This window comes from Sceloporus occidentalis, unplaced genomic scaffold (genome assembly GCF_023333645.1).
Source record: "Sceloporus occidentalis isolate IW3139 unplaced genomic scaffold, rSceOcc1.0.p SCAF_3, whole genome shotgun sequence".
NCBI lineage: Eukaryota > Metazoa > Chordata > Lepidosauria > Squamata > Phrynosomatidae > Sceloporus > Sceloporus occidentalis.
Window position 1 is genome coordinate 249,675,372 of NW_028316983.1, and position 22,691 is coordinate 249,698,062.

General features: G+C 57.8%; 1 protein-coding gene across 8 annotated transcripts in view; it reads left to right on the forward strand.

Moving 5' to 3' along the window:
- PLEC (plectin) overlaps positions 1–22,691 on the forward strand; it is a 127,105-nt gene that overhangs the window by 86,259 nt on the left and 18,155 nt on the right. For 4 of the 8 annotated variants that reach the window (XM_089518233.1, XM_089518237.1, XM_089518238.1 and 1 more), the window contains 25 exons: positions 2,147–2,208; positions 3,371–3,385; positions 4,031–4,120; positions 5,288–5,323; positions 6,163–6,240; positions 6,357–6,449; positions 7,883–8,049; positions 11,895–12,010; positions 12,124–12,230; positions 12,343–12,462; positions 13,284–13,379; positions 13,839–13,966; positions 14,458–14,551; positions 14,693–14,847; positions 15,305–15,614; positions 15,776–15,853; positions 16,316–16,477; positions 16,593–16,697; positions 17,003–17,098; positions 17,237–17,362; positions 17,467–17,619; positions 17,727–17,881; positions 18,088–18,214; positions 18,703–18,886; positions 22,533–22,690. In XM_089518233.1, coding sequence (XP_089374359.1) covers positions 2,147–2,208; positions 3,371–3,385; positions 4,031–4,120; positions 5,288–5,323; positions 6,163–6,240; positions 6,357–6,449; positions 7,883–8,049; positions 11,895–12,010; positions 12,124–12,230; positions 12,343–12,462; positions 13,284–13,379; positions 13,839–13,966; positions 14,458–14,551; positions 14,693–14,847; positions 15,305–15,614; positions 15,776–15,853; positions 16,316–16,477; positions 16,593–16,697; positions 17,003–17,098; positions 17,237–17,362; positions 17,467–17,619; positions 17,727–17,881; positions 18,088–18,214; positions 18,703–18,886; positions 22,533–22,690 — 3,011 coding nt within the window. The remainder of the gene's footprint in view (positions 1–2,146; positions 2,209–3,370; positions 3,386–4,030; positions 4,121–5,287; positions 5,324–6,162; positions 6,241–6,356; positions 6,450–7,882; positions 8,050–11,894; positions 12,011–12,123; positions 12,231–12,342; positions 12,463–13,283; positions 13,380–13,838; positions 13,967–14,457; positions 14,552–14,692; positions 14,848–15,304; positions 15,615–15,775; positions 15,854–16,315; positions 16,478–16,592; positions 16,698–17,002; positions 17,099–17,236; positions 17,363–17,466; positions 17,620–17,726; positions 17,882–18,087; positions 18,215–18,702; positions 18,887–22,532; position 22,691) is intronic. The other 4 variants (XM_089518234.1, XM_089518239.1, XM_089518235.1 and 1 more) reach the window with 3 other exon arrangements.

Here is a 22,691-nt window from a genome sequence, read left to right on the forward strand (position 1 = left end):
CATCCTGTGCCCAGATGTTGGGCAACATCTGGATCCGGGCGGGTCCTGGCTCCGCTGGCATGTCCGGGGGGGGGCACGGGGGAGGGGGAGGCCGGGGGGGCAAGTCCAGGAAGAGTCCCCTCCCCCCATAAGCCCCCGAGGCCTGGCAGCCGGAGGCCCCTTCCAAGTCCAGGCTCCCCTGGGGCTCTGGGGAGGGGGCGGCAGCAGGGCCTCTTCTTGGCCTTTGGGCTGCTCCCTGCTTCCCAAGCCCAGCCCGGGCTTTCCTCCGGGGGCCAGCAGGCCTTGCTAGTCCTCCTCGACTGGGACCTGGCTTCCTTCCTCTGGAGAGAGGGGCCACTGGAAGAAGGACTGAGGTCTCCTTCCTCGGATGCCCTTAGAAGGAGAAGGAGGAGGAGGAGGAGGCTCCGGGGAGCTTGGGGCTGCCTTCCCGGGGCTCTCTCTCTCTCGCTCTCTCTCCGAGGAGCCCTGGCTGTCTGGCTGGGGCTGCCCTCCTTCCCTCCCTTGGATCCTTCCGCCGAGGCGGTCGGGGGCCCTTGGGCTGCGGAGGCGCTTTGCACATGGACAGAGGGCCAGCAGCAGCAGGAGGAGGAAGAGCCCCGCGGAGCCTTCGGGGGCCAGGTGCCCTGCCGCCCAGGGCCCCTCCCGAGGGGCGGTCCTCCGCGGGGAGGCAGGCGGGCGAGCAGGGCAGGGCCGGGCATCCGGCGGGGAAGAGGAGGCGGCCGAGGAAGCCAGCCAGCCAGCAGACCGACCGACCGACCGTCCGTCCGTCCCTGGCTCGCCTGGCCTTCCCGAAGCCCGGGGCTCAGCCTGATGTCTCGCCCGGCGGCGCGGCTGCGGAGCCGAGGAGGGGCCCCCGGGGGCCAGGAGCAGGAGCAGGAGCAGGAGCTCCTCTACAAGGCCCTCCTCCGCGCCTCCGAGGGCAAGAAAGGTACCTTCCCCCCGGAGGGACCCTCGGCTCCCGGGCCCCGGTCCTGCTCTCTGCGGTGGGCAAGGGCGCTCCTCGGGCTGCCAGCCCAGGTGCCCGGTCTCCTCTGCCCTGAGAGGCAGCAGTGGGCACCTCGCCCTGAGCCTTGGCATGGCCCTGGGCTTGCCCCGATCTGCCCGGCGTTGGCGCCTGGGGCCAGGCTTTCTGCTCTCCGGCGGCTGTCTGTGGGGCACGCCCTGAGTCTGCGGCGGAGAGAGAGGGCTTTCTTTGGGCCGGGCCCCGAGGCTGCCTTGCCTTGGCCCCGAAGGGCTCCCAAGAGGAGGGATCGGGGCCACTTGAGGGAGGGGGCCCTTTGGGGCCTGGTGGAAAGTGGCCCCCGGAGGAGGAGGAGGAGGGGGCCCCGCCTGAGCCAGGGCTGGAGGGGGCCATCATGGCCTGGCTGCCTGCCTTCCTTCCTCTTTAGGGAGTCAACGGGGGGGGGGGGGGAGGGAAGGGCTTGCCATGCCTCCAGCTTCCCCCGTTTTGGTCTCTAAGGTGCGGGGGGGAGGAAGGGGGGCAGTGGCTGCAAGGTTGTTTGTTTGTTTGTTTGTTGTATTTGTATCCCGCCTTTCTCCGATACAGAGACGCAGAAACACACAAAGAGATTAAAACTGCACTTTCAAGAACCGTTCAAATACGCCAAATAAAACAGTTGGAAAATACAAAATGTAAAACATACAGAATTAAGCAGAACCCAGCCCCCCCCACTGCCCCCCCCCCCCCCCGATCTGCCAATGAGCGCCAGGCCAAAAAAGGTGGTTTGGGTAAAAAGGTCTGTGCCTGAAAGCCTTTTGCTTGAAAGAGAGGCTGCTGCAGGCTCCCCTGAGAGAGAGAGAGAGAGAGAGAGAGAGAGCGCTCTGATTGGGAGTTCCTGCATGGCAGGATGGGGGGGGGCTGGGTGGCCCTTGGATGTCTCCCGGATGCTATGCTCTCTGATACCATCATTGCACCAAAGAAGTTGGGAGGATGAGCTTTGCTAGACCTGAGTCCACTTCCTCAGGTGCAAGGCCTCCCAGAGCAAGAAAGACCAAAGGAACGGGTCTGGCTGCCCAGGCACAAAAAGGCCCACAGACCTGGTGGGAAAGTCCGCAAAGGGACTTTGTGGCACCCCAAGTCCCTTAGCGCTCTCCCCCCCCCCCACCGCAACCCACTCAACCTCCGTCTTCTCTCTCTCTCTTGCAGACGAGCGAGACCGGGTCCAGAAGAAAACCTTCACAAAATGGGTCAACAAGCACCTGCTCAAGGTGAGCCCTGGCTCCCCCTCGCCTTCCATGGGGCCAGTTGCCGGTCTGGGGCTCCTCCTTGTAGGACTCTTTGGGGGAGTCTCTGGCCAAGGCTCTTCCCCCTCCAGCCCCCCTCTGTCCTGGGGGGAATGAGCAGGGAAAAGAGCCTCCCACTCGGAATGGGGATTTATGTGTAGCCCCCTCCCATGCTCCAGGCAGAGCTGTGTTGGGGGGGACTTTTGAGGGGTTCTCTTCCTCTTCCCCACGACCTCATTCTTCTTCTTGCTGGAGGCAATGTGTTTTTGCAGGCCCCCCCTGCCCATCCTTCGCCCCAATGCCACCCTCCTCCATCCTTGGCATAGCACTGTCTCCCCCGGGTGGGGTTCTCCCCACCAGTGCCACCACAGGCATACTACTTCCTGGAGGTCCAGATCCTCTGCACTTGCCCCCTTTGTGGGGTTGGGGACCCCCAGGCAGCCCTCCTCCTTTGGAGTCCGATTGTGGTCACCCAGAAGGACCACTAAACATCAGGGACACTTTGGGGTGGGAGGAAGAGCAGATTGTGAGTTGGGGGGAGGCCCAAAAGGAGGGGCAGCTGAAGAGAGCCCCCATCTCTCCCCACTTCCTTCTCTATCTCTGTGCCACTCCCTCTCTCTTTGCCTTTCCTTACTCTTGTCTCGGAGCCTCTGTGCAGATCCCCCTCCCCAAAACTCCAACCGCCCCCTAGCAGCCCCTCTTTCCCCAGAGTGCGTCCTTTCCTTGGGGAGCCCTGCTTTGGGATGTTGGTGGGGACCCACCAGTTCGACCCCATCCTGAAGACAGCTGGGGACCCTGTGCGATTCGCCCCCCTGTTGCGATGAGCAGCAGAGAGTCAAGCAAGGGGGGGTCTGCTCTCCTTGGCACACACAGCACAGAGCCAGGAGGAGCAGGGGGTTGTGTGTTGGGGGCCCCATCCTGCCTGGGCCCGACCCTGCCCACTCCTTGGGTTGGGGTGAGCCACTCTCACATAGAGGGGAAGGGGTAGGCAGTGCCAGCGGCCCGACAAGTGGCCCTCTCCCTTGGCACCCTCCCCAGCCATGGCACACAGATGCATGGGGGGGTGTCGTTTTCTCTTCCTAACCTGCATCTGTCTCTTTCTCTTCTGCTTCTTCCTCTCCTTCTCTCCTTCCTTCCTTGGCACCAGCACTGGCGAGCGGAGGTAGGTGTGCCAAACCTTTCTGGGGCTGAGGGGGGCACCAGAAACACTTTCTTTCCCCCTTTCTCCTGCCTTTTTTCACTGCTTCTTTCCGTTCTCCCACAAAGCTGCCTGGGGAGGGGTTAGCTGGCTGGGGGGGTCTTTGGGACCCTTTTGGCCTCCAGAGAGGTTGATGGAGTTGAACCCAGGGCCATTTTATTTCTTGGCTCATTTGTTTATCTGCTGCCTGTCCCCATACTTGGGGTTGAAGGTAGCCTCCCAAAGCTAGATACGGATAGGGACCGACGTGGACACAAAGGCCAGGGTGGGCTGCCTACCAGGGTTGTTGTTGTTGGCAGAATGCATTTGCAGGCACCATCTGAGGGCTTGCAGTGGAGGCCTTCCTGAAGGGCACTGCCTAACCCAAAGCGATTTTGGTGCAGTGAAGCTGAGCTTGGGAGGGTGGCAGGCTCTGTGCTTGCTTCTGCTCTGCTCAGGGCAGCCCTGTGGCTGGAGGAGTGACCACCAGGATGCTGTGTCCAGCAGGGCCCAAGAGAGGGGTGGGGACAGTTGCATTAAGCCCCTGCTTTATGGTAGGTGGGGGGGCCTGGGCCCAGCCCCTCACTCACCATCACCATTGCTGACCATTTCCTCCTTGCCTCCCGCCAGGCCCAGCGCCATGTCAACGACCTCTACGAAGACTTGCGCGATGGACACAATCTCATCTCTCTCCTGGAGGTGCTCTCGGGAGACACCCTGGTAAGTCTCCCCCCGTTTGCTCATGGGGGGCAGTGGACACTCTCCCTCCCCCAGGATAATGCTCTTCTTCTGCCTCTCCTCTGGGCAGAGCCCCATGGTGGTTGGGGGGCAAGAAGCAGGCCAAGATGTCTTAAGGGCAAGGCTGGACTGCAGCCCCCCTACTCGCCCCCTGCACTGCTGCCTTGCTTCCTTCCCCTTGAATTTTTCACACACACACCCCCCCTGCTTGCTCTCTAATGGGGCCCTGGGTCTCTTGCCTGGTGGTGATGATGGTGGGGCATTTTTCTGGCCACCTTGGGGCCTCCTCCTTGGCTGTCCCCCTCCCTCCCTCTCGAAGGGCCTGGATGTGGCAGGGAGTGGGGCAGAAGGAGGACCTCCCCATTCTCCTCCTCCCTCTTCAGTGGCATGGGACCCCTCCCCACCTCTCCCCCCATTGCTTTGCAGACTCCATTGGGGGTCCTCCGTCCAGGGTCTGCACCATACTCCTCCGCCCCCATTCTGTCCTTAGGGACAAAGAACTTGCCAGCCTTGGGGGCACAGTTAGGAAGGAGGCTCCCCTTTGGTTCTTGAAACCCCTCATGGTTTTGAGTGTGGGGTCCAGGTCTCCCTACCATGGGTGCCTCAGAAGTGCAGTAAGCATGGTCTGGGGCGGGAGTGGGTGTGGGGAGGCTGAGACTCCTCCAATGAGCCCCATGGTGAGGAAGAATTAAGCCCCATAGGCTCCAGGTGGTTCCCTGTGTAGTTTGGATGTCCAGCCGACTGCGGTGCTGCACACGCTCTCCAAGCTGGAGCGGTCAGTGTCAGGGGATGATAGGAGATGGAGTCCAAACCATCTCTAGAACCAAAGTCTTCTTCCAGAGAGAGGTTGTTTTAGGGAACATAGAGAAAGCAAGATGCCAGCCTGGGACTTCTTCCCCGCCATTTTAGTCCAGCCTCCTTTCCCTCTTGGTCCCATAGACCCCCACCCCTCACCTGCCTGTGTTTGTGCTCTAACACAATAACTCTTCTTTGCTTTTGGGGAGGCTCTTCCTCCCCCGTGCCCACTGTCTGCTGCTCTGTCTGTCTGTTCTGTCCATTGCTGGCTCTGTCGGCGGGACCTCTGCCTTCTGACCTCTGCCCTCTGCCCTCTGCTTCCCTCTTTGCTCGCCCTCGCCTCCGGCCGCCCAGCCCAGAGAGCGCGACGTGATCCGGAACTTGCGGCTGGTGAGTGAGTGGTTCTGCCCCTTCGCTTTCTCTGCATGGCACTTTTGCTGCGGCCGCAGCACACATCACCCTGCTGCACTCGGACAGGGCTGTGCCCCTCATGCCCGCCTCTGCCCCCCACAGGGCCATGGGCTGGCTGGATGGCTACTCCTGTGCTTTGCCTGTGGCTGGCCTGGCACTGCGGAGGCATCTCAGGGATTTGGGAGTCTCCTTGTCACCCCAACTCCACTCCAGATGGCTCAGCTCCTCCTGGCTACTCTCCATGGATTCTGGGGGAGAACACCCAAGATAGGGGGCATGTGTGAGGGTCGCTCAGGGTGCGAAACTGGGAGGTGGGGCGCTGCCCCTGGTCATCTGGGGGGGCGGCTGAGGAGCTCATTCCTCAGACGCTTTCCCCCTTCTGGGTCTGTGCTTGCAGCGAGGGGCTTCTGCCTTTGCAGCGCTTCTTAACTCCCCCCCCCATTAGCTGTGTGTGGCTTAATTCTGCCCCCTCCCCCCAATTTGGGAATGTGAGCAGGGGATTGTGCTGGGACTTGGGGGGCGCATGGGAAATGGGGTGGAAGGGAATGAGGGGTTAGTGGTCCTCATGCCAGCAGCAGCCTGGAGACAAAGAGGAAGCCGTGGCGGGAACTGTGGCAGAGGCATTTCCAGCCATTGTTCTCTGGCTGATAAGAATCTGTTGTTGGGGGCTGGGCTGGATCCCCTTCCATCTGCTTGGCCTGTAGGGAGGCTTTTGGGAGGTAGGGTTGACAGCTGGAAGGGGTGTTGGAGGTGTCCAGGTTCCAGTGGGGCAGGGGCACTCACCCCCCCCCCACTTTCCTCTCACTTGCCCCCCACAGCCCCGCGAAAAGGGCCGGATGCGTTTCCACAAACTCCAGAACGTGCAGATTGCCCTGGACTACCTGAAGCACCGGCAGGTGAGTCGACTGGAAGGGGCTCTTTGGCCACGGGGGCGGCGAGCCCCCTTCCTCTGTCCAGGGGGGCTCCAGGGGTCTGAGCCCTCCTAGTAACACCAGTGGCCTCACTTTCCCAGGTGAAACTGGTCAATATCCGGAACGATGACATCGCAGACGGAAATCCCAAGCTGACGCTGGGCCTGATCTGGACCATCATCCTCCACTTCCAGGTGAGCATGTGGCGGGGAGGATGGGACTGACACTGCCAGGGCAAGGAGCAGGCTCCTGCTTTCTGGCCTGGGGGGGCTTCTTGTGGGGCACCTCCTTCCCCCACAACTGCCCCCCTGCCCTCCCTTCTGCCCAGCTGTGGGGCTGGCAGCCAGGACAAGATGGTGGCAAACCAGGAGGTTTGGGTTGGGGTTCAGGGGAACCCCTGTGTGGGACGGTCAGGGTGGGGTGCCCCAGAGATGTGGGCTTCTCCATTGACCTTCCCTAGCAACGCACAGAGAGGGTAGCAGTTGAGATGCGTTTCCTAAACTAATGCAAAACTGACTTTGATGGAGGAATTAATTAATTAGCTCAAGGGAGCAGCCAGGAGAAGGCTTTGAGGTAGCTTTGAAAGCAGGGATTTTTTGCTGCCCCCCCCCCCCCCAGGCTTTGGAGAGGGGAGTTTGGGGAGGGAGGGAGGAAGCCAGATGAGATCCCTGCCCCCTTCTAGCAAGCAAGGGGTTTATGGAGAGCCCCGCTGTTCCCCCCACACCCTCCTCTCCCCCCTCCCAGACCCCCATAGATTCCCCTCCCTCCCCTCCCTAGTGCCTGCCCCAGGCAGCAGCGGCAGCGAGGGGGAGCATGTGGTGGGGCTGGTGCGCATCCAGGGTGCGGCTGAGGAAGGAATGTGGGTCGGGCCTGCCCCACACTGGGCTGGAAGCAGAACACGGTCCTGTGGTTTCCTGAGTGTGACTCACCCATCATTGCCTCAGGACGCCCGCTTTTTCCATGGCGTGGCCAGGAGCTGCTGATGCCTCTTGTGGCATCACTTCCAGTTCCCCACCCTTTTGACTAGAGAAAAAGGGGGCCCAAGTTGGTGGGTCACATGCCCTTTCAAGACCCCAGGGAGGCCCACTCTTGAGGGGCATCTTAGGCTTTCCCTGGGAGACAGCAGCCTGGGAGGAAAGATGCCCCACGGCTGGCATGCAAGGCTGAATACAAGGTTCTTTTCTTGTATGAAGGTTGAAGGCGGCTTTTTATCTTTTGTGCTTTATGTGGAGATATGGAGGAAAGACCATGATTACTGATGCCCCTCGGTTCCTTTGAGCGCACTTTATCAATTTCTTATCCCTGTGACTTTTGCTTCTCTTTTGTCTGTTTCTGATCTTTTATTGTTCTTTGCATATTTACTGAATAAATGTATAAATGCATAAACAATGAAAGGCCAAAAATGTAAAGCTAGAAAATCAGGCACTTTCACTGATTGATCAAAATAAAGAATCAGAAGACTAGGAATGGGAAGAGCAGCTATGAAAGAGCTAGATAAGACTTTTGGGGGTCCCTGGGGGCACCAGGGGCAAAGGGCAGGAGACGGACTTTGCTGCCTGGTGAAAGGGCTTTGGCAGGGGTCTCCCGTCAGACTCCTGTGTTTACTGCCCCCCTTCTTGCCCCCAAGATCTCAGACATCCAGGTGAGCGGCCAGTCGGAGGACATGACGGCCAAGGAGAAGCTGCTGCTCTGGTCCCAGCGCATGGTGGAGGGCTACCAGGGCATGCGCTGCGACAACTTCACCACCAGCTGGCGCGACGGGAGGCTTTTCAATGCCATCATCCACCGTCACAAGTAAGAAGGGCCTCAGTGGGGTGGGGGGGTGCCCCATAGCCAACTTTCTCTGGGGTGAGCAGGGTGGGAGGGACGGAGCCAGGGCCTCGGCTGGCCTGGGAGGCTCCTTCCCAAAACGAAGTGGTTGGCATTGAGGCATCACACCCTGGATCTTGATGGCTGCCCAGTGCCCTTTGGAACTGGCTGGGCCTGGCATCTTCTGGGCAGGGGAGGGCAGGGTGTGGCCTGAGCTGGCGTTGGCACGAGCCCAGAGTTCAAAAACCATTCCTTCCATCAGAGCCTTCCCATGAGTAGTCCTCAAGGCAGGTAGCAGTGGATCCGGACCCTGGCCCACCCCGCTCTATCTTATTCTCTGCCTGGAGAATCCGAGGCCGGAAAGCCAAGGGAATGGCATGAGTAACTGGGCTGGAATCCTAGAGTTGGAAGAGACCCCAAGGGCCACCTAAGACCCTTCTGCCATGCAGGAAGACACAGTCAAAGCACCCCCACAGATGGATATCCAGCCTCGGTTTGAAAACCTCCAGAGAAGGAGGCACCACACTCCCTCCTTCAGTGTCAGGGGGGTCTTCTCCTCCTTGACTTGGGCAGTGTGTGTCCCCCTCAGTGCCCCCAGTCCCTTGGCTATCCAAGGGGGCACAAGGCATAGGGAGGCCGTGACTCCTTCCAGTGGGCATCCCAACCCCTCCCCAAGTCAAGGGTGAGGCCCAGCTGGATGGAGACATTGAAGAGGGGGAGGTTTCTGCCGACCAAAACTGGCATTCTCCTCAGGAGACCTACCCTGCATTTTCTTTTCTCCCACATTGTGGCCCCTGGACTGCCTTGCGCGCACGCACACACATGCGGGCGCACACACACACACATAGATACTTTATGTTTGTCCTTTTGTCTTCTGTTCTGGACCTCTTCTTTTTCCTCTTCTTTGCCTCCCCATTTCCTGCCTCCCTGTGCCTCCTTCGCTGAGCATGGCTGGGCATGTCTCCCCAGAGACCAGGAGTGCTGGCATCCCAACACTCACCTGGGCTCCATTCTGCATCACATGGGCACAGTTCCCTGTGCCACCCCTCCTACCTTCCTCCCCCTACTTTTTCCCCCTTCCCCAGTTGCTGCACCCCAATCTCACCTCCCTCAGTTGGCTGCATACTTGGTTTTCACACTAACCTGGTGTGAAAATAGGAAGGGGTTGGCACACCTAGGGAGGGAGGAGAGTGGGAAGAGGTGGCAGCCCATTCCCCCCCCCCCCACTGTAAAACAGAAACAAGCAGGAGCTGGCCTGCTCCACCCCACCCGCCGTGCCGCGCCCCACACGTGTCTGGGAAGGAAACCATTATTCCTCCTCGGGGCGGGCACACGCCACTCAGCCCAGGGAGCACCAAGGGTCTGCAGGCTCCTTCCCTTCCCAGATCGCCAGCCTCTCTGAACCCAATGTGGGCACAATGAGTGGGCGTCCGCGGGGCCGGAGACAAGCTAGGCATCAGGGATGGGGGGCACAAGAGGGGTCCAAGGAGCGGGTCGTGATGGTGTGTGAGGAGGTCCCCCGCGAGAGGCTGGGCACAGTACCACGAGTACCAAGGAGGTCACAGGCCAACGGGCTGGATGGCCAGGCACTGGCAGAAGATTCATGCATCAGTGGGTCACTATATTCTGTCCACTCCACGCTGCGCCTCCGAGAAATGTAGGGACCCCTCTTTTCTCTGGTCCTCTTGGCCTTTGCCCTGCCTGCTGCATCCCGTTTCCATAAGGCGAGGAAGGGGCTGAATCCGGGGAGGGCTGCAGTTGGGGGGCATTAGGCTGGGGTTTCTGTGCAGGGGGGTCTCAAGGGTGTTGGGAACCATGAATGGTCATGATAGGTTTTTACACCACCTCCTTGTTTTCGAATGAATCACACAGGGAGAAATTTGCCCCCCTTTCATACACTACCATTGGGTCTCTTTAATCTGAGTAATGAGAATTGGAAAGGGTTTTTTTGAGGGGGGGAGGAGGTGGAACTTTTCTTCCAGTGGGGGTCCCTGGGCTCTGTTCCTATTTGGCCATCATTCACAGGGGCTGCTTTGATTGTGTATTGCTACATGGCTGAAAGGAGTTGGACTGGATTGCCTCCGTAGAGTTCCTTCAAATCTGATTCTTTGATTCTATGGACCGTATTTAGGGTTGGGAGTGATGGGTCCCTCCACCAAATGGGGACTGGAGTGGAATTCTTTGCTCCCCCAATTCCTGACCCATATCTTGGCTCCTTTCCTTGGAGAGTCCCTTGGAGCCCCATGTTCACCTCCAGCAGCCATTTTGCTCTTTGCAGTTTACTTGAGATGGGGGGGGGGGGGTTCCTGGATAGGCAAAGAGGGGACACAGCCTTGCCCTGCCTTAACCTGGGCCTCCTTACCATCTTCTGCTTTCTTGCACTTTGTGCTGGGGGGGATTCTCCTTCTGAGGAGGGGGGGATTCAGCGTCAATGGCAGACAGCAAGCAGCTTTGTGGGAGTGAGGAGGTGGGTTCTGGTGACCCCCTTGGTTTTTTTTTGGGGGGGGCTGTGCCCTGGGTGCTCTGCTAATGGCAGCTCTTTGCCCATGTTGCTCTTGGGATTTTAGGGGAAGGGCCTGCGGGTCTGGGCAGTTCCAACCTACCTCTTTGAATCAGACCCTGGGGAACATCCTTCCCAGCAGCCCAAGGCATCTGAGGAGGGGGATTCCCTTTCCTCTCCTGGACTTTGCCCCCTCCCCATGTATCTGAGTGCCACTTGGCATGGTGACCCTGAACATGGCATGGACTTGAGCCTCTTAGTTTGGAGTTTGCTCGGGGGGTGCACCCAGCCCCCCCTCGCCCTCCCCTGTCCTTGACCCCTCCCAGACCCAAACCCCCTTCTCCCACCCTCCCTGCTCTTTGTATTCTGCTGTGCCAGTGCCCCCTCCCAGGCAAAGACATCCCTCCCCACACATACTTCCAAGCAGATTTCCTTCCAGGGATTTCATAGCCCAGGTTCCCCTGTCCACTAGCCCAGTGCCCCCTGCCCTTGTGCCTACCCCCCACTGCCTCTAGCCATGGCTCAGAATAGGAGGTGCAGACCAGGGTGGGGGTCACCACCTCTTGCATGGGGGGGTGCTGGGTCCTAGCTTTGTGTGCCCACCCTTTGTCCTGCCTCTGGGGAAGCCCTGCAATGCTTCCTTTTGGGTGCTCAGAGGGAAGGATGTGGTTGCGGAGGTGGCTGGCGGTGACTAAGAACAGCCTGGAGTGTCTCCTCCATTTTGCACAGGAGTTGCTCAAGGCGGAAGGCAGGCGGTTGGGTGGGGTCCCTGGCAGCCTGGGTGATGCCCAGACGCTGTCTTCTTGCCTGTTGCTGAGAGGCTAAGGTGCTTCTGGGGTCTCTGCCCCCACCTTCATCAAGCCTGGTGTCCAAAATCTTCCAGGCAAAGCATCAGATCTCATTTTTTCATTCATAAAGAGAAGCGGGTGCTTACCTGGCAAGGCAAGTACTGTGGCCCTCTCTGCCCTGTCAGTTTCCTGTTCTTGGTGCTCTCTAGGGACAAAGCATTGACCCCTTCCAACTCTACAGTTCTACTCTATAGTTCTATGGGGTCATGTGTGGGAGCTGCTAGCAAGGTGTGGGTCTCTGTTTTCCCGATCTGCCAGCCCCAGTGCCAGCCCAGGGCCTTCCTCATGAGCAGAAAGAGGCAGAAGTGGCCATGCAGTCAATGCCAGCGTGGGCCCGGGAGGAAGCCATTCCCAAAGGCCAGTCATCTGATGGGGCAGGGTGTTGCTGTGGGACGTTAGTGGCATTCAGCATTTGGGGTGGGGTATCTCATGCTGCCATTGCACCTCTCGTTATCCACTCCTCCCCTCCCCCTGCTGTGCAGGCCGATGCTGATTGACATGAACAAAGTGTATCGCCAGACCAACGTGGAGAACCTGGAGCAGGCCTTTTCCGTGGCCGAGCAGGACCTGGGGGTGACGCGGCTGCTGGACCCCGAAGGTAACTGTGCCAATGTGGGGTGGTGGGGCACAGGAGATGCCTGGGTGCCATTTCTGTGGGGCCAATTGGGGTGCCACTTTGGTGGCTGATAACCGATTCTGCTTCCTCCACAGATGTTGATGTGCCCCAGCCGGACGAGAAGTCCATTATCACGTACGTGTCCTCCCTCTACGATGCCATGCCGCGAGTGCCGGACGTGCAAGACGGGGTCAAGGCCAATGTGAGTGTGGGGCTGGGTCCCACTGGGTGAGGCAGGGTGGATGGTCAGTGGGGGGGGGGGGAACCAAGCATTGGAAGGGCCAGTGGGGGACCCACGGTTGCCCCTCTTACAGGAACTGCAGCTGCGCTGGCAGGAGTACTATGAGGTAGTGACGCTGCTGCTGCAGTGGATCCGTCATCACACGGTGGTCTTCGAGGAGCGCAAGTTCCCTGCCAGCTATGAGGAGATTGAGGTGAGAGTGGAGCTGCCCCCTGCCCACCCTCTCGTCCTGGCTGCTGCCCAATGGTGCTGGCCTCTGGGCAGCCTCCCCACCCAGCTGGTCCATGTCCCCACAATGTGCCAAGGGAAGCCTTCTGGCCCTGATCACAGGTCGGGGTGGCAGCTGGACATCTGCTCCAGGCCAGCCCCTTTTCCCCTGGCATCTCCCCCCCCCCCACCCAGTCCTGTCCTGCTTCCTCCCACAATAACCCTCTCCCTGTCCAGCACCCACACACCTGGCCCAAACGTTCCCTGGTGTTCCTGGGAGCCTTGACTACTCAGAGGGAGAGCCAGGTGGGCGTTCCCCTGCTCCATCCCCCCCCAACTGTTGGCTATAGATGAAAGGGCCTCTCCTTCTCCTCTTCCTCCATGCGCAGGCAGGATGCGGATCAGGATTGTTCCTGCCGGGAGGAAACAGGCAGGAGCCCAGGCACGCCCCGGAGGGTGGGCTGCATGCCAGCTGCTGGGCGGAAAGGACTCCCCCTGGCGGCAGCATGGCTCTGCTTCCCTGGTACTCAGGAGACGTGCAGGATTTTTGCTGGATGTGCACCCCCTTTGGGTCTTGGGGTCCCCAAATGCAGGGCCCAGAATATGTTTAAGCTCCCCTCTCAAACTCTTTGGCCATGTCCACAGAGGAGGAGGGCAGCAGGCGAACAGGGTTTGCCCACATGGTTTGGGAGGGCACAGAGCTCTTTCTCCATGGCTGGCACTGCTGCCCTTCGACTGCCAAGGTTCCCGTTGGCTCCCCACACAAGACCCTCACCCTCCTTGTCTTTCTCTCCTGTTGCCCCACAGATCTTGTGGCGCCAGTTCCTGAAGTTCAAGGAGACGGAGCTTCCCGCCAAAGAGGCCGATAAGAACCGCTCCAAGGCCATATACCAGTCCTTTGAGGTGGGCACCACTCACTCTCTGCCCTGCCCTTGCTCAGGGGGCAGGTTCCAGACCCCTCCGTTTGCCCCTGGGCTAAGACATGCCAAAGGGCTGCCCTCAGAGGGTGGGAGGGGGTTTGAGTGGCATTGGCCACCCAGGTGCACACCTGAGTCCAAGTGACCCAAAGGTGCCCAGTTCCACTTTTTGGTTGGGGAGAGTCCACTCCCTGTCTTTGCGACTTGAGCCCAGGAGCTGAGGCAGCCCCAGGGACCTGCTCCAAAGAAGGTCTGCTTCATGCACACAAAAGGAGACCAGCTCCTTAGCTGCCACAGGTGTGCTCAAGGAGCTGGCAGAGAAACCCTGGCTCTCCTCTCCTCTCACATGGAAAGCTCACGAGCCCCCAGGGTCTCCTGTGTGTTCTAGACACACACCATGTGTCTGACTGAGGATCTTCTCTCCCTTTCTGCCTGGCTGGTCTAGGCTGCTGTGCAGTCAGGACAGGTGAAGGTGCCCCCTGGCTACCACCCGCTGGATGTGGAGAAGGAGTGGGGCAAGCTGCATGTGGCCATCCTGGAGCGCGAGAAGCTTCTGCGCTCTGAGTTCGAGAGGTAAATGGGGGTGTTCCACTGGGACAGTTTTTCTCACAGGCTGGCAGTGCCAGGGGGCAGATGGTGGCAGGGGCGATCCTGGATTCCAGGGACTGTATTTCCAGCTGTACTTCCCGCAGGCAGGGCCCAAAGAATGGCCTGGAGGCCTGGCCATGGGAGCAGCCCTTCCCTCCTCTTGGGGAGGGCTGGGTGCCTTGCCAACTTTAATGGGAAACACACAGCCAGTGACTCAGCCTCCCCCCCCCCCCCCCTGCCTTGGAGCTCATCAGGAAACCCAAACCGCAGCCGGCAGAGCGAGGCCAAAGGCGCTTTGGAGCAGCTGGTGGGACGGCTCTGCCTTCAAGGCTGCCTCGGGGAGAGAGGGAAGGGCAAATGCGAGCATGGGATTTGGAGAGGGGGACAGACCAAAAAGTGTCAGGGTTGGGGACCTCAAGTACTTCTGAGGAATCTGTCTTGACTAGTTGCATTTCCCCCTTCTTTCCCCTCCCCAGGTTGGAGCGGCTTCAGCGCATTGTCAGCAAACTTCAGATGGAGTCGGGTCTGTGCGAGGAGCAGTTGAACCAGGCTGACACTCTCCTGCAGTCGGTAAGATGGGCCACAGACCCCTGGAAGACCCAGATGTGGAAGGAAAGGAAGAGGGAAATGGAGGCAGCCTAGCTGCCCGCTCTGCAAGGCTGGCGGGTGTGGCTGTGAGCCTCCCTGGCATGCTGCCCTCTCTCCCGCCAGGACATCCGGCTGCTGAATGCCGGCAAGGCGCCGCAGAAGTCAGCCGATATCGAGCGGGACCTGGACAAGGCCGACGCCATGATCCGCCTGCTCTTCAATGACGTCCAGGCCCTCAAGGATGGGCGTCACCCGCAGGGCGAGCAGATGTACCGCAGGTCAGCCACCCTCCGGCCGCCTCTGTCCTGCTTGGCTACCCCCTTCCTGAACAAGGCTGCTCTTGGCAGAGGCCAGGGGCACTGCTCACTTGATGGCAGCAGCTGGTAACGCTGAAGGGTGGGTGGAAGCTTTTCAGGTTGCTGGAGGGTGGTCGCCCCGGTAGCATAGAGACCCCTGAGACCCTCTTCCAGCAAGAGGCTGTGCCTGACATCCATCGCTTCTGGTGCCCCCTAGTGGTAGCTTCTTCCCTTTTTGGGGCCATCCTCTCCCCACAGAAACTGCCCCATCCCTTGGCTCTGTGCCATTGCAACATAGGTTTGGTGAGGGTCTATGAAGGAGTGTGCCCCTCACTCTCCCCCTTGTGGGCAGCCAAAGCTGGGCACATGTGTAGCACCCAGCTTGCCAAGGGGAAGCGGCTGCTGCCTCGCTGACTACCCCTCCTCCCCCGCAATGCAGGGTCTACCGCTTGCACGAGCGCCTGGTGGCCATCCGCACTGAGTACAACCTGCGCCTGAAGTCAGGATCAGCACCCGTAGCCCAGGTGACCATACCTGTCACCCAGCGCCCGCGGCAGGAACTGGACGACGTCACGCTGCGCTACCTGCAGGACCTCCTCGCCTGGGTGGAAGAGAACCAGCGTCGGATTGGGGCGGCAGAGTGGGGGGTTGACCTGCCCACTGTGGAGTCCCAACTGGGCAGCCACCGTGGCCTCCACCAGTCCATTGAGGAGTTCCGGGCCAAGATTGAGAGGGCGCGGGCAGACGAGGTGCGGGCAGGACTGACACTTGCCTGCATGGTCCCCAGGCATGGAAGGGCGGGGAGGGTAGCCGAAGGAGGGTGGCACGCCGGTCCCTGGATGCGTGTGGGTGGGCGGGTGCCAGCATTGATGCCCTCATGCTCACAGTGCCAACTGTCCTTCCTCCATAGACCCAGCTCTCTCCCGGCCCACGGAGTGCCTACCGGGACTGCCTGAGCAAGCTGGACTTGCAATATGCCAAGCTGCTGGTGAGAGGGGAAAGGAGAGAGGAGGAGCTGGGGGTTTGTGTCTGTGGGCTCCTCTGGGGCAGGCGTGGGGTCAGCCAGCATAGTTGTGGAATGGGCATGGGGGATGATGGAGATGGGCAGCAAAGCAGGACAGCAAGAATTCCTAGGAGACCACTGCATAACCTATCCCAGCCTATCCTGCTGTTGCTTCTTTCCAGCAGCTGGGCTTAGACATGAGATCTAGAATCTTACATTGATTTAAAATAAAAGCAGGAGCCTTTGGCCCATTCCCAGGCATTCTGCTGCTGCTGCTACTTCCACGAAGGAGGAGAGGGGGATGTGTGGGTGGGCAAGGGGTCCTGTGAGCAGGGCACTGGATACAGGGTGGCCGCCGGGGGGGGGGCAGGTTCAGAGGGGTCCCTTGCAAAGAGGAGGAAGAGGGTCAGCGTGGTTCCCCTGACCTCCACGGCCATCCCGTTGCAGACCTCTTCCAAGGCCCGGCTGCGGCACCTGGAGAGCCTGCAGGCGTTTGTGGTGGCGGCCACAAAGGAGCTGATGTGGCTGAACGAGAAGGAAGAGGAGGAGGTGAACTATGACTGGACTGAGCGCAACAGCAACATGGCGGCCAAGAAGGAGAGCTACTCGGTACGGGGGGGGTTCCTGCTCCTGGGGCGGGAAATGGCCGGGGGCTGCAGGCAGGGAATGGCTACTAAGGGCCCCTCCCTGGTCCCCCAACCTGGCATTTCTCCTCCCTTTCCAGGGCCTGATGCGGGAGCTGGAGCAGCGCGAGCGGAAAATCAAGGAGATCCAGAGCACAGGAGACCGGCTGCTGCAGGAGGACCACCCGGCCAAGCAGGCGGTGGAGGTGGGCATGACACATGGCATGGCGTTGCATGCCAACAGGTCCCATGACAGCCCAGGCGCATGACTCTGGTGATGAGAGTCACGTGTCCATCACACGCCCTTGTCAGATGCCCACATCCTGGCATTATCTCCACAGGAGGGAGGAGGGCTAAGCCCCCCCCCCCCCATGTCAGGTCTGTGGCCAAGCCACTGAAAGCATGATGGAGGTTTCTCCCCACTGGCTGTCTGGCTGTCTTGGGGACTTGTGGCTTTGGTAGCCCCCCCTGGGGGTTCGACACATAATCTGACCCTGATCCCTCCATGCAGGCCTTCCAGGCTGCCCTTCAGACCCAGTGGAGCTGGATGCTGCAGATGTGTTGCTGCATTGAGGCCCACCTGAAGGAGAACACGGCTTACTTCCAGGTGAGGCGTCCCCAGGGTCCCAGTCAGAGCGGCTGTGGGAGCCAATTCCTGGCCAGGTTTGCCTCCCACCCCCGGCCTGCCCACCTCCCCACCCCACCCCTGGCAGCCCCTCACCTGACCGCTTCTCCCGTTCCCCAGTTCTTCTCAGACTTGAAGGAGGCAGAAGAGTTCCTGCGCAAGACACAGGAGACCATGAGGAAGAAGTTCATGTGCGACCGCTCCGTCACCATGACGCGCCTAGAGGACCTGCTCCAGGACTCCCTGGTGAGTGCAAGGGGGACACGCGGCCAGCCCCCCACCCTCACCCACCCTGCGCTTGCACTGCCCACCCTGACCATCCCCTGTGCCTCCCACTTTGCCCACTTTAGGACGAGAAGGAGCACCTGACAGAGTACCAAGGCCACGTGGCAGGGCTGGCCAAGCGCGCCAAGACCATCGTCCAGCTCAAGCCACGGAGCCCCTCCAACCCCGTCAAGGGTCGGCTGCCCCTCCAGGCCGTCTGTGACTACAAGCAGATGGAGGTGAGCGGCGAGGGAGGAATTGGGGGGCAGGGGACACACCTCTGAGGATTGGGGCCGGGACAGGCCTTGGGTGCCCATCTGAATTTGGCGTTCTTTCTCTTCTCCAGATAACGGTGCACAAAGGGGACGCCTGCACCCTCCTCAGCAACGCCCAGCCCTACAAGTGGAAGGTGCTCAATGCGGCCGGGAGCGAGTCCATCGTGCCGTCCATCTGCTTCCTGGTGCCCCCACCCAACAAGGAGGCCCTGGACGCTGTCAGCAGGTCTGTCATGCAGCCCCCCACCCCCAGCCCTACCTGCAGGGTGGGATGCAGGACCCTATTCAGAGGGGACCCCTTGGGTGGCAGAGCAGGACTCAAGGGCCTTGCCCTGGGGGGGCCCCCATGGCCCCCTGCCACCTGGTCTTTGGGAGGGCTCCCTAGCGTGCCCTGGGACCTCTGTGCCCACATGCATGTTCTGTTCTCTGCAGGTTGGAGGGCACCCACCAGGGCCTGCTGGCTCTCTGGCACCAGCTGAACATTGACATGAAGAGCCTCCTCTCCTGGCAGTACCTCCAGCGCCACATCCAGCAGATCCAGTCCTGGTCCCTCCTCATTGTGAGCCTCCGCTTTCTCTTGATCCCCTCTCATACTGCTCCCCTCCAAAAAAAAACCACCTTTTTTTTTAGTCCACAGTGCTCTGCCACTTTGGGGAGTCTAAACCAGGCTCCAGGGGTACTGGGGTCTTGGGTATGGCACCCCTTTGTGCCTGCAGAGCTTATACGCTCCTCTGATTTTGGCTGCTCCCTTTGGTTTCCTCTCTCCTCTTCACAATGAGTTTCTGTACAGGGATAAAATCACAGAGTTGGAAGGGATCCCCAAGGGGCATCTAGTCCAGTCCCCTGCCTTGCAGGAATACCCAGATCAAGTTCTCCACCATCCTCCCTGGTGATCCCATTTCTCTGCCAGACAGTTCCTATGCCACAGACTTGTCTTTAATCTTGGTCCTTTGATGCCTGAGAACTGGACTTGGGATGAGGTGGAAGGTGCTTAGTGTGTGCCTCACACACCCTGGACCCCAGTCTGACTGGTCCTGTCTCCTGCAGTTCCGGACGATGCCACCTGAGGAATACCGCCAGACGCTGCGCAGCCTGGAGACCCACTACCAGGAGTTCCTGCGCAGCAGCCAGGACTCCCAGAACTTCCTGCCGGATGACCGGCTGCAGGTGGAGCGCGAGTACAGCGCCTGCACCCAGAAGTACGAGCTGCTCCTGCGCAGCCTGGAGAAAGGTAAAGCCCTGGCCTGGAGCTCCTGCCAAGGGAGAGGGTACTCTTTCGCGCCTGCCTGCCCTGGTTGCTCTCTTGCTCTCCAACGGCCACCAGTGGCCCCAGTGCCTTGCCCCATTCCACCCAGCCCACCAACTGCAGCGAAGGGGTTTGGACACTGGATGGGAACTGGAGGGAATCTGGACCACAGTCCAGAAGTGGGCAGCTGTTGGAGACTGGGGGTTCACCTTGCCCCCCCCCCCCAGACATTGGCACATTCACACAAAATGTCAAAAAGCCTTTTCTGTCCCACAGTGCCCTCAAGCACCTTTTGGGGACATTTTTGCTATCTTTTAGCTGCCCATGTTCCATTTTAGGTCCTGAAGAACAGGAAGGGACCGAGTGTGTCACTTCATGTTTGGGGAAGAGACATCTCCTAGACCAAAAATGTGGGAGAAAGCTCCCCAGAGAGTTTTTGGGGGCACTGTGGTGCAAAATACGTTTTGTCGAAGACAAAAACTGTTTTTGACGTTGGGGGTGTAGTGGAGTCTCCTTCCTTGGAGGTCTTTAAGCAGAGGCTGGATGGCCATCTGTTGGGGATGCTTTGATTGAGAGTTCCTGCATGGCAGAATGGGGTTGGACGTATGTGGCTTGAGGTATGCACTTCGCCCACTACTGTTCCGGTCCCTAATTGGGCATAAAACTTGCTGGGTGACCATGGTCCAGGGACTCGGTCTCAGCCTGACCAACCTTGCGGGGATGCTGTGTGACAAGCGAGGGAAGAGCCACGTGGAGGAAAGGCAGGTTATGAGGGTAACACATTTGAGCCTTCTGGCACAGCTTTCTGGAGAACTGCGGATGCTGCAGCCAGCGGATGCCCATGAATTGCAAGAGAAGAGATGATGGACGTTGCTTGTCTGCAACATCCATCATGCATCAGGGGATTGCGCCAGGAGGCTCAACATTTGGCAGAGTGTTTTGGGTGGTTGCCCAATTGCTGTGCCCGGTTCCAAGCTGAAATTCCAGCCGAAGGAGCTCCCTAGAAGCCAGCCAATGAGATTAGCTGATGGCGCCATATTGCTTGCAGAAAATAGCAAAGACCTTAGCTTGGACCACCGCTCTGGATTGTCTGAGTTCAGGGAGAGTGTGTTGAGGAATGTAAAAGACTCAGAAAATAATGAGCGCAGGTGATTTATGCCACTTTAAAGCAGCTAAGAAAGGCAATGAAATATAAAAAGATTTCCAATGCCTTGGCTCAGTCCTTTTACACAAATGGAGACTGTAGTCAAGAAATCAGAAGACTAAGACTTGGAGGAGCAGCCAGGAAAGAACTAGACAAGTTCCTGAAATGTAAAGACTTACCCTTGGATCCCAAAGTCAGGATGATCCATAGAAATCATCTAATGGTCCATTGGATGATCCATAGAAATGATCTAATTCTGTGTTTGGTTACTACATAAAACTACATAGAAGGGAATAAACATTACAGAATAAAAACGCCCCATACATCACTTTCAAACCTAAATTAATCCAAGTAAATAATTTTTATACGACGACACAACTAACAAAATACAACGAACAAAGACACTAAGGAAATATATGACTTCCAGCATTTTGGTAAATGCCTAAATATAATTCTACTTTATCTAAGCCACCCTAAAATAATACCGTATTTGGAGTTCTACCTAATTTTCATTTGCCTTCTACAATATTGAGTTATTTCTCTTTATGTGCTAATCATGTACTCTATAAACAACTTCCAATCTTCCTTAAAGATCTCCAGCTCTTATCCCTTTTAAAGACTGTCAGTTTGTTCCTTCTGCCAAGTCATATCATTTTAATATGGCCTTTTCAACAGAGTCCTTCCACCTCTCTGCCTAAATCATATTGCAGCATCCTTCCGTATTTCTTACCCAGCTGTTCATCCAACAAAAAAGAAGAACTCCTCCTTCTTTTTAATTGCAATGCGTCTTTCAGTATTACGTCTGCCTTGGTGTGAATCTTAGTCCAATATTGTCTCACTTTTTCCCATGTCCAGCACATAGAAATAAAATAAAATATCCAGGGGTAGCTGTCTTGTCTACACAGCCAACAGCAATGACATCCACATTCACAAAGCAGTGATGGTCGGGCGATGTTAGTCCGAGGGCTGCCTTTTGCCAGGATGTTGTTGGTGTTCTTCTGAGTCTGGAGGGAGGGATGTCCATGGAAGCAGGACAGTCCTCCTCTGGTCCTGGGAGACACAGCATTTCAAAGTCCAGGAAATGCAAATGCCATGAGCCACACCAAAAGGGACTTCCTTTGAGGAAGACCCAGGATGTCTCTGTCCTTTGTGAGGCCACAGACCCCTTTCTTAGGCAGAGAACACTCAACCTCTCAAAAAGCCTCCATGCTTTTGCATTAGGAAAACGTTTAAGGAAACACATAAGGAAACGTTAAGAAAACCTTGAAGGAAACTAAGCAATGCTGCATGCTGTCCCAATTTTGTTTAAAAATATTATTTTCCTTTGTTCATTGGTATAAAAAGCCCTTTCCTTCAGGTTTACATTTTCAGCGTGTATTTGTAGTCCTTTATAGGTCTTAGAAATCTTATCTGGAGTTAGATGCGAGCTATACATAGCTGAACGTCAACTTTAATCCTTTTTACCACCCTTTACCAGCTTCCCAGCTGTATATTTTGTGCCCGTTTCACCGTTTCCTCCTCCATTTCCAGCCTCAACAATAATTTAGATAGTTTAGTTATTAGAGTGTAAAACTAAAAACTTTGGTTCATCTGCCTCAAAGCCAAACTGATTTTTAAAGTCTATTTTAAATCTTTCAAGACATTGTAAAAACAACCCTATCTTCACAAACATTTGTTCAGGTGTTTTCATTTTATATTGATCTGCTTCTAATTTCAGATCTATCTGTTTAGCTGAGGGCCGGTGGGGTGTCATGGTTGGGGCGTTGGGCTAGGACTCTGGGAGACCAGGGTTCGAATCCCCAAGTCACACTTTCTCAGCCTCAGAGGATGGCAAGGGCAAGCCCTCTCGGAAGAAGCCCCCATGATAGGGTTTGCCTTATTTATCTAACCCCAGGCAACTCTTCTTTCTCAAAGAAAAAAGAAACTTCATTTTGGTGAGGCATTTTTGACCGCACCTTATTTTATATTTAGTCCAGATTCTAAATGGCAAAGTCATTAAATGATCCTTAAAATCTGCATTACTTCAAATTTTCTCAAACTGCAAAAATTCATGCCAACCAAATCTCTTTTGTCCAGCCTGTCCTTCCCTCCGTCTCGGGTTGAGGGACCCATAAGACAGCAGGCAGCCCCACGGCTTCCCTTTGCAGCCTGGCTTGGGGCCTCATGCCACTCCAATAATGGAAGGTGGCATTAAGTGTTCACACGGCACATGCTTAATTTGTGGAGCCTGCTGCCACAGGAGACACAGTGAGGATGGTGGCCAGTTTAAAGGGATCATTTCCTGAGGAAGGGGCTACTGGTCAGGCAGACTACTTGCCAAGAGCAGAGGGAGGCAGGATGCCCTTTTTCTTTCTGTCCTGCTTCTGGGCCAGACCCATCTGGCTGACCAGCTCTCAGCTCTGGAGAGGCCAGCTTTTGCCTGGTTTGGCTTCAGGACCTGCTGCCCCAAGGTTTTTGGGCCCGCTGACCCTGGGCTCACCTTTGCAGGGGAACAGGAGGAGTCGCTCTGCCGGAACTTCATCTCCCAGCTGAAGGACATCCGCCTGCAGCTGGAAGGCTGCGAGTCCCGCACCATCCACAAGATCCGCCTGCCGCTCGACAAAGACCCGGCCAAAGAGTGCGCCCAGCGCATCACTGACCAGCAGG